This window comes from Elgaria multicarinata, chromosome 16 (assembly GCF_023053635.1).
Source record: "Elgaria multicarinata webbii isolate HBS135686 ecotype San Diego chromosome 16, rElgMul1.1.pri, whole genome shotgun sequence".
NCBI classification, from domain to species: Eukaryota; Metazoa; Chordata; class Lepidosauria; order Squamata; family Anguidae; genus Elgaria; species Elgaria multicarinata.
In genome coordinates, this window is record NC_086186.1 from 9652044 (window position 1) to 9662725 (window position 10682).

General features: G+C 51.5%; 1 protein-coding gene across 2 annotated transcripts; it reads right to left on the reverse strand.

Annotated features, from left to right (window-relative positions):
• Positions 1–600: 600 nt before the first annotated feature.
• FAM219B (family with sequence similarity 219 member B) lies at positions 601–9815 on the reverse strand. Of its 2 annotated transcripts, none has more exons than XM_063142379.1 (6): positions 9728–9815; positions 6862–6946; positions 5585–5675; positions 4418–4495; positions 3967–4015; positions 601–1543 (listed from the first exon to the last, which is right to left on the reverse strand). In XM_063142379.1, the coding sequence occupies exons 1-6, from the start codon at positions 9806–9808 to the stop codon at positions 1388–1390; spliced, it is 540 nt and encodes a 179-aa protein (XP_062998449.1). In that variant the 5' UTR covers positions 9809–9815; the 3' UTR covers positions 601–1387. The 2 variants fall into 2 exon arrangements, with proteins under 2 accessions (XP_062998449.1, XP_062998450.1); XM_063142380.1 differs by having other exon boundaries at positions 601–1537; positions 3961–4015.
• Between the last annotated feature and the right edge of the window lie 867 nt (positions 9816–10682).

The window sequence follows — 10682 nt, forward strand, 5'->3', positions numbered from 1 at the left end:
GAGTGATACGGCCTGCCTCAAATCAGTGGGGAGAGCCTCTCTTGTTTCCGGCAGCTTGGAATGGAGATTCCCCTTCTCTGCATGAAGTCCGTTGAGGGAGATGTGCTTTTAGATGAAGTCCTCACCACAAAGCCTCTGATAAACACTGCCACTTGGGCAAGGCATCCCTGACCTGGTGCCCTCAAGGTGCGTTTGGACTACAGCTCCCAGCATCCTCCAGCACTGGCTGGGGGATCCTGGGAGTTCTTGTCCGTCACACTCGGATGGCAGCAGGTCATGGAAGGTTGTGCCGGGACACTTGACCACACCAATCGGCCACATAGAAGTGAGGGTGTGGCTGCCAAGTTGCCCTCCCGCTCTTGGTCTCTGAGAAGCAGAAGGGGAAGGAGGCAAGGTCAGCCAAACCAGCACCAACTCCCGACAAAGCCAGCCACAGCAGCAACCTGCAGTCTTCCACCGTGATGAAATCAGCTCCTTCCCAGAGCAGCATTGGTTTCTTCCCCGCGCCACCTGTCTCACAGAGAGGACCAGCCACCAGGAGGGATGAGTGCCATCCCATCACCCACGGCAAAAGCTCCCCCCTCCCCAATCTCGCCCCCCCCCCCCAGTTTCAACAGGTCTCTTTCTCGAGGCCAGAACCCGACAGCTCTGGGCCAACTGGAGACCGCCCAGCTGCTCAGACTGCTGGGGAAATCCCTCGAGGGAACGGAAGGGCGCGAGAGCAATGGCTTTCGGATGCTGAAGCCGTCAGGTGGCCAGGTGGAGTCAAAGAGACACAGCCGAGCCCGTGAACGCAGTGGCTCAATTTCCTCCCTCCTAGGAAGGGCTCACTAAGGGTTTCCACATCTGAAGCTAAGGTGGTCCGAGTACTGAATTTCAGTGAAGGATCCCGAGCACATTAGGAAATTCTCCTAACTCTGACTTTATGTAGTGTTTGTTTTTTGCAATCTCAAGGTTTCATAAACTAGAGTCTGAACTGCCTTCATTCACTTTTACCATTAAGAAAAGAGCTTGGCGGCTTGCCTTTTAAGGATGCAGACTCCCGATTCTGATTTTCTCTCTCCTCCGCTGTGCAGCATCCTGCCCCAAAGGCAACCCTTCAGGGCCAGGTTCCCTTGCCAGCCGCCAGCCTCCTAAGCATCTGCGCCTAACGTAGTTCTATATTGCACCACAGAAAACAGTTTTGAGAAGACGCCCGGCGCCCCGAGCAAGTGCCAAAAACAGTGCCATGGTATGTGCCGTCCGTCCAGTCGCCAAAGAGGCCTTCCTCCTCAAGGGCCCCATTAGTCCAACCCACGGTTCGGTGTTGGACCTGGCTGCTCCCCCACCCCCGTGTCCAAAAGCAAGAAAAAAGTGCAGGTTTTCTTGGCCTGTGCAGGGCCACCTCTCACTGGATGGAGCAGGAGGCAGACTCCCCAAAGCAACAGGAACAAGGCGAAGACGAAACGGGCTTGGGAGGGATGAGGTCGAGATCCTCGTCGTCTGGGATTTCGTCGAGGTGGTACCCGTCCTGCAGCAGCTGGCGGCTGAGATCCTGGTTGACCTGAGAAGCCAAAAAAAAAAAAAAAGGTTGGGGTGGAGACAGGGAGATGAAAACATTTACTGAATGGGGAATCTCAACGGCTAACAGTGTTGGTGTCATGGTTGTTCCATACATCCATATACAGCAGCCTTCCTCAACCTGGGGCGCTCCAGATGTGTTGGACTACTACTCCCAGAATGCCCCAGCCAGCTGGCTGGGGCATTCTGGGAGTAGTAGTCCAACACATCTGGAGCACCCCAGGTTGAGGAAGGCTGATATACAGAATATGTTGTGTGGATTCTGGAACCCCACATATATGGAGAGTCCAGCACGGAAGGATTGGTGTGTTTTAAAGAGACGCTGCCCTGGCTTTCATGGCTGTGGGAATGCACACACAGGAATCTTGCTGTTTTCTCAGGAACAGCCACGAGCTCGGGGTGGGGGTGGAATTCCAGCGCCGCCAGGCTGCGGCAGACTGATTTACCTGAGACAAACAACCCCTTTATTTCATTTCAATTTCCAGTTTAATTCTTTTTTCACATGCATGTATACCGAGACAATAAGGTCCCTGCAACCCAGCTTTCCAAGACGAAATCCAAGCTCCTGAGCAAGATCAGGGGCTCCTGACTTCTTTGGCTTCATTCAGGGTAAAAGGAGCTGTTGACTCCAAGGGATTTAGGTCCACGGTTCGAGGGAAACTCAAAAGGTAAAATCAACTAGGGAAGTGCTGCCTGCCTGCAGACGTGAGGCTTGGATTCCAACTTCCACGAGTGGAGTCTCACATCCGACGCAGCGGTGTTAATGGTGTGTTCTTACCCCTCCCCCATCCTGCTACAGCTCCTTGCACCTCCAAAGAAAGACTGGGGGACCATTGCACACAGCATGGAATGTGGACCTGGGGTGTGTATGTGTGGAGGAGAGGGCTGCAGCGAGATGAAAATTAGGGACACCACCACCACCTGGACTTTCCGCTCGTACAGAACACCTTCAAATCCAAGCCATCAGAATCAGTTTAGGAGAACAAACTCGACATATCTAATGACTGCACCTGGGTGACGTGACCGAGTGTCGTATTCAGACCTCCTCTTTTTAAGCACGTTTCTGTATACCCGGTTCCCTTCTCTCTCTCCCCCCCCCCCCCCGCCCCGTAAAACCTTGTCCCTAGTCAAACACAGATTATAATCGCCCCAGGTTAACCATTCAGGGCTGGTGAACTTAAAGCAAAATGCGCACAACGCAAACATCAGACCTCACCCTTTGACCTCTTTCAAGGGAGTTAAGGCAGCTTTATGAGAACAGCAAAACAAGACGTATAGCTGCACGCCCTTACACTCTGGCCAAGTTGGAAGCAGTTTCTCTTTATTTGGAGCCATTTGCTATTGCATAAACGGTATAAATGTGAAGACACGGCTGTCCAGGTATAAGGGATTAAGCTGGGATGGGCAACCTTTTTGCTACTGTGGGCCACATTCCCTCACAAGTCATCTATCGGGGCCCGCATATCAGTGGCGGGCAAGGCTGTTAGCATAGGTGTCTAATGTTAGCATCGGTGTCTCCATTTTTAAAAGGAAACTGTAAAGTAGCTATCATACAGCAGGCAAAATGTCATGCATGCGAGAATATCTCCTTGAGTGCATCCTTGCATCTGTCTTATCTAACATAAGCAAGAGCTTCGGCTCCAGTCCTCCTGTGTCAAAGTTAACTTTCTGTAACTTACTGTAAGGCAAAGGGATTGTTTATAAAACAAAGAGAATTGTTTAGCAAAATTAGCTATGCCCCAGTGTTACGTTCTGATTGGTTAATGCTGCAACAGGGCCTTGCCCCTTGCAGGCTCAAATGCTGTGCTGAATTCCCAATGTCTTTGTCTGATTGCTCCCTTTGAAGAGGCCAGGCCTTGATTACTAATCAATAAAGCGCTTTTGAACCCTCTGTCGCTGGAATGGTGGAGTCGTGCTTAAGGGCTCTTTGGATTTCGTCCTTGGGTGAAAGAACATTGATCTAACAAGGCCACAGCCAAAGCGGGCTGGCCACCCCCGTTTCTCTTTCTGCCAGCTGCTTTTCTCTCTCCTTCTGCTACCCACTTTTCTCTCCTTCTTCCTTCCCGCCCAACAGGCTGCCAGGGAAAGAGGACAGCTCGCTCTTGCGAGAAGTCTGAACTGATTGCAGGCAGAGGGGTTTTGAAACTGGGCCAAGGGGTGCACGTGGTCTTTGGGCCGTAGGTTGCCCACCCCAGGATGAAGGAGAAGGAACCACGGACGCAGCTACCTAAGACATCCAAGGCCCATCACTCACACCCCGGATAAAAGCCTTTGCTCACCAGCATCTGAAGGCAACACTGAAGAGGCAAAAACAAACAAACCCAAAGCAATCCCGAAATAAAAACCCAGCAGCACATGAATATCGACTTAAGTGTACAGAAGGAACAAAGCATGCATGAGACTTGCCTCAGCAGAGGAGTAACCAGAGGAACATCTTGATTCCAACTCCCCGTCACTAGGGGGGGAAAACATCGAGAGTCAAGACAACCCGAAAGGACATTTCCTGTTCTTGGGTCATTGCTAAAAATCAGAGGGCTTTGTGCCAGCACAGGAAGCACGTCACCCATAAGAGTGGAGGAGCCCCACTGCATCAGATCAAAACCGTCATCCAGTCTCCCATGAGATGCCACCAGGAAGGCCAGGAGCAGGACGTGAAGGCGAGAACCCTCTCCTGGTGTTGCTCTGCAGCAATGGACCTTCAGAGGTTCCCTACAGACGTCCTGATGAGCAGCCACTCAATCCTACCCTCCTTGAACCTGATGAATTCCCTTCGGAAAGCCACCTAAGCTGTTGGCCAACGCTCACACCTCCTGGGCGTGTCCCACCCCGAGACTGTCAAGCAGGTCCTCCCACTCACCTGTCTGAATCCAGGGAGACCAGGGTTTCATCTGAGGTCTGGCTGAGAGCAGCGTAGCCCTTGTTGAACTTCACTGACCTAGAAGAAGAGGCACAAAGCCGGCATGAAGGACAGGGGAGAACGGAGGACAGAGCACCGTGTTCAGAAGCAGGGGACTCCATTTCCAACCTTCGCTGAGGTTCAAACCCTGGCATCTGCCCCTCAAGCTACACTCTCTCCCCGTTGGCTATAAGCTGTTTGGCAGTGGGCAGTCAGCCTCGGAGGGTGGCGGGCTCCCCTTGGAAGCTGGATGGCCGCCTATCCGGCATGCTGTTGGGAGCGGGTTTTCTGAAACAGCAGTGGATCATTCTGTGGCAGAACAGGCAGGCATTACAGTTCAGACACCCACCCATCCCGGGAGCTGCAGCCACCCAGGCCAAGAGTGTGTTTTGCAGGGGATGATCCTGCCAGAGATGCATGGCCATGTTGGTGCTCACTGCTGGGATGATCTCCTCGGAGTAGGGATAGGGAACGGCAGGCCCAGGGGCCAAATGCAGCCCTCCTGGGGTCCCACTCTGGCCACGCCCTCTTCCCCTGGTCCCTTTTCACCACCAATCATTTAGTGTTTTCCCAACTTTCCTGCAGTTCCCCCCCCCCCCCCATTTCTGGTCAAAATGCCTCTTCTAAAGCTCAGTTACTGGCAGTGAGAGCTTGAAGCGACAATGTGCAGGTATTTGGGCCCTGCCCCGCTTTGCCTTTGGCTCCGCCCACCGTGGAAGGTGGCCCCCAAGAGCTTCTCTGAAATGGAATCAGACCTTCGGGCTGAAAGAGGTCCTTCACCCACATTCCAGAACAAACCACTCAGGACAAAAACAGAGCAGCGCCCCAGAAGAAGGGGGCAGAAATATCGTTCACTATGACCTCAGATGAGATTATACTCTGGCTTTGGGAGGGAGCCAGCCGCAAGTGCAGAGGCGGCACCATGGCCATGACCAGCAGTGGTCTGCTTTGCAATGGCAACGAACTGCGGCTCTTCCGCACCTGGGGGTTGGCTCAACCTCCCAGATACCCAAGACAGATACCTGGGCCCTGGTGATCGCAATGCCCAGCTTCCCGTACGCCCTGCATGCCCGGCAATTTTGAAAAGCAATCACCACTATTCAACCATAAGAGGAAAATAGCTTGGACCTCTTGGCCGCTGGCTTGGGCTGGTGCCGGACGGCTCCCGAAAGCACCCCCTTCCTCCGCAGCATCGCCTTCGCCATCTCGCGATGTTTCTCTGAAATCCCAAAACACAGGACAACAAAGCTTTGTGAGCATTAGCGAAAGCTTCAATGAACTGATTGTCAGCCCTGGGGCTGTCAGATGGCCCACCAGTCCTCTTTTGGGAGGTTCCTAGTGGGATTTTTCCAAACTGGATTGTGAAAAGCCCACTCTCAGGCATAATTTCTTCTGCTTTGGGATGCAAACTTTTCTTGGGGTGGGGGCGTGCATCACACAGAGTCCAATGGTAGCAAATGGAAGCAGGGATTAACTCTAGTTAAAGACACCCAAGCATAAGAGCTAATAGAAGAAGACAACAGCTACACTGTAAGACAATTGTGCTTACAGCTTTTTGCATAGAAGTTATACAGGAGACATGGCGAATATGGGGCCCTCCAGATATTTTAGCCTACAACTCTGATCAGCGTTAGTCAACGGAGCCAATAGTGGTAGGCCGAAACATCTCTAGGAACAGGCGCAGCTGGTGCACTAGCTTTGACGGTGCAAATGAACTCCTGGCCACCGCCGAAACCTGGGCATCCAGGCTCAGGGCTGAATCCAGAAGTACACCCAAGCTGCGGACCTGCGTCTTCAGGGGAAGTGTAACCCCATCCAACACAAGCTGAATCCCTATTCCCTGATCTGCCTTTCGACTGACCAGGAGCACCTCTGTCTTATCTGGATTAAGCTTCAATTTGTTCGCCCTCATCCAATCCATTACTGCCAACAAACACCGGTTTAGCACAGAAACGGCTTCCTTGGAATTGGGTGGAAAGGAGTAGTAGAGTTGGGTGTCATCAGCGTACTGGTGGCACCACACCCCACAACTCCGGATAACCTCTCCCAACAGTTTCATGTATATGTTAAATAGCATGGGGGACAAAACAGAGCCCTGAGGGACTCCACAGGCCAATGGCCAAGGAGTCGAACAGGAGTCCTCCAGTACCACCTTCTGGGTCCATCCATCCAGGAAGGAATGGAGCCACTGTAAAACAGTGCTTCCAAGACCCATCCCAGCATCCATGATCAGGCTACTTTTCCATTCTGCGTGATGAAGAATTCGAGGCAAAATGAGAAGTTTGGAATAAGCAAGAGGCCACTTGATCCATTGGAACATTCTCAGAGGAACACTTCCTGGGTTTTTTGAGCTCACCCCACTTGGGGGAGAGCAATACTATGCCTGCATTGTGGTCTTGACTTACGCAGTTTGTCTTGGAGAGAAGGCGTTTTGCTCATGATGTACGGGCCCCTTTTTTCCACTTTTGTCCTCTTCTTTTCCCGCTGTCCCTGTTAGGAGTACAAGTTTAACAGCGGTTGCACTCAACACTGTCTGCCCCAAAAGAACATGCAACAAAATCCTAAGCACGACTACTTTTCTGCTTTTTATTCTGCCAACCTTTTAGACCAGTGGTTCCCAAAGTGGGCGGTACTGTCCCCTTGGGGGCAGTGGGATTGCATAAGGGGGCGTTAAGAGGTAAGGGGGCAGCCGGGGGGGGGGCACTAAGAGGCAAAGGAGGAGCAGGGGGACGTTCGAGGTGGTCTTTTCTGAGAAGCGCCTCTCCAGAAGGTCTTAAAACCCAGGGACCTTTTTATGGGAGAAGGTAGTTTGGTCCCAAGCCATATAGGGGAAGAATCCACACATGTATTAATACAGTTTAAGAAGAGTCCTTTTAATGGTGAATTGTAATGTTTCAAAAGCACCAAAATGCTAATGAAGGGACATACCCTGCTTGGTGTGCCCCGCCACGCCGGCTGCAAAACAGAGGCGTTTGCTCTCTTTTTCCTCCCTCCCTCGGCAAGCCTGTGGCAGGTGCTTTGAATTTTGAATAAATATTCAATTAATTGTTACTGTTTTGAATGTTATTGTTATTATCTTCCTTAGTGGGTCAATGAAAACCACTTCTGAATAATGTTTTTTATAGTGTAGGGTAGGGGGCACTGGGCATGAGTTTGTGGAACCAAGGGGGCGGTGACCTGAAAAGGTTTGGGAACCACTGTTTTAGACGCTGCCCCCCTCCCCGTGTTTTATTGCATTTTATCTATGCCATTGCTGTATTGCAAGCCACTATGTGAGAGTTTGCTGCAAAAGGAAGGGTACAATTATCATTATTATTATTATTATTAATAATAATAATAATAGCAGCAGCATTTCCAAGTTTAGCTCTCTCTCATGATAGGACCGTCAGTCCCTACAGAGGTCATCATAAGATGTGAGTATATAGGAGATGGGAGAAGAATGGATTCAGACTTGGGTCTTACTTAAGTAGTCCCATTGAAATCACGACTAAGTAAGACCCACTGATTTCAATGGGCCTACTCTAAGAAAGATTAGGTTTAGATCTGACCCAGACATTCCTCTTCAAAAAATCTTACCCCACTTCATTAAATTATACATCCCCCAGTCTTAAGGCTTCCTAGTCATAAACTGCCAGTACAATGTTTCTATCAAAGCCCCCTTGTTCACTGACTGTGGCCTGCCCCTGTTCAGCACTCAACATGCATTTCAAGGCCAAAGAAAAGACAGGGATTACAAAGACGTAGGACCTAACAAGAAACTGAGCCACAAGTTTGCACACACCCAGACTGCTTGATCATCAGATTGTTTTCATGTGGGCTTTTGCAGGTGTGGAGCTTACATGCCGGCTTGAAATCATTCTGAGTGCCATTTCCTTGTACAGGCACTCATCACAACAGGCTCATCACAACAACAGTGGCCTAGGAAGGGAGGGGTACTGGCAGGCAGAAGTATTATTATTATTTATTTATTTATTTATATAGCACCATCAATGTACAAGTAGAGGGTGCGGTTGCACTGTATCCTGCTTTGTTGGTCCCTGGTTGACAGCTGGTTGGCCACTGTGTGAACAGAGTGCTGGGCTAGTTGGACCCTTGGTCTGATCCAGCAGGGCTCTTCTGATGTTCTTAGGGTGGGGAACCCCTCAGCAGACATTTTACTCTTCCTGAACACGGTACGCAGAACTTCCCAGTCATCCCCTATTGTTTTCACTAGGTAGATTTTCAACCTACAGAGACAGGCCTGAAGCAAGGTCCACTCCAGCTTTTTCTCCACCTGCCCCTACTCATCCAAACACAGTGCCTACAATAATACTAAAAAGCACTGCAGCCAAGGCTCATGTACATCACTCCATTTTTGGATTTACGTTCACTCATAAGAAGAGCCCTGATGCTGGATCAGACCAAGGGTCCATCTCGTCCAGCATTCTGTTCACATAGTGGCCAAGCAGCTGTCCAGGGGAAACTCACAAGCAGGACATGAATGCATCAGCACTCTCCCACCCATGATCCCCAGCACCTGGTGTACATAAGCATACTGCCTCTGATGCCGGAGGGAGCATGTAACCATCAGGACTATTAGCCATTGATAGCCACTCAGTTCCTCCTTCCTAGTTTACACGCACTACTCTTAACCTGGACAACTAAGAAGGAAGCTTCCACACACAAGAGTAGTCCATCCCTTCATACCACTTGCTAGGGCAGCCTTCTTTCAACCTGATGCCCTCCAGGTGAGTCGAACTACAGTGTTGGGGAAGGCTGCCTGGGGGATGCTGGGAGTTGTAGTCCAACACTTCTGGAGAGCACCCTGTTGGGGAAGGCTGGGTGGGGGATACTGGGATGTGTAGTCCAACACATCTGATGAGCATCAGGGTGTGGAAGACTGGGTGGTGGATAATGGAAGTTGTTGTCCAACCCATTTGGAGGGCAACTAGGTGGGGAAGTCTGGACGGGGGATACTGGGACGTGTAGTCCAACACACCTGGAGAGCACTAGGGTGGGGGATGCTAGGAGTTGTAGTCCAACACATCTGATGAGCACCAGGGTGGGGAAGACTGGGTGGTGGATAATGGAAGTTGCTGTCCAACCCATTTGGAGAGCAGCCAGTTGAGGAAGACTGGACGGGGGATACTGGGACGTGTAGTCCAACACACCTGGAGCTGCGGCCTTCGTGTTTCCCCGGGAGTCACCGTGGCCATCAGGCTAGCTGGGCTGCAAGGCCCCCAACCAGAGCCCTGCCTGCCTTCGCGAGGCCCCGCGAGCCCGACTCCTTACCTGGTCGCTGCTGGGCCCGGGCTGCGGCCCGGCCTCCCTCCGCCTCGACGGCTCCTGCTCGCCTCCATCCCCCGTCGCCATGGCCGCTTCGCCCAGAGAGCCGCATCAGAGCCGCGCCTCCCCCTCAGCGTCATCACGCCTCCCCACCAATCAGGAGAGAGCCTCTCCCCAGCCCAGGCGTCCAAAATTTTTGTGTCTGACGCTCTCCCCGATTAGTCAGTTCTTGGCGCCCCGCCCTCCCTTAGTCCTCAGCCCGCAGCGCCTATTGGCTGTTGCGGGGAGGGAGACCAACCAATGAGAGGCGGCTCATCCTCCTTTTCCTTTTGGAATAGGGAAAGTAGAAGAGGCGCTCCAGGGGCCACTCTAGGCTTTCGGAGGGTGTTGTACTCTGTGGCATTCCAGCCCCAGCGCAGCTGTTCTTCGCTCATTCAAAGCCTCCGATCATCTCTTAGACGAGGAAACCCGAGACGAGGCTTCACTTTAGGGCAGGGTAATTAGAATGCCGAGGCTGAAATCTGATCTAAGCTGGAGGAGTGGATCGTTTTAAACAGCACTTGTCTGAGTGCACGCAGGATGGTGGAACGTCCCTCCATACCAACCAACCCCTGCACGTAGAAAACTAGTACGTTAGGGAAAAGGCTACATCCACACATCCCCCCGCCACACACATTCAATCAAGGCACAGCTTCCAGCAATAATTCAAAGCCTTTAATTTGAAGTATACCTCTGTAAAACCTGACAAATCTACATGATTACGATCTTATAGAAGTCTTAAGGCCTACGGCTCACTTTGACTGCAGTATGAGTGCTTGTGGATATGACTGAAAGCCGCTCCATTGAAAACATTCTACCACAGAAAACTAGATGTCTATCAAACTAGGCTTCTCCCTAACATGGAAACTTTCAAAAGAGCAAGGCATGGGGGATTTGGGTGGTAGGGAGAAAGATGGAAGAC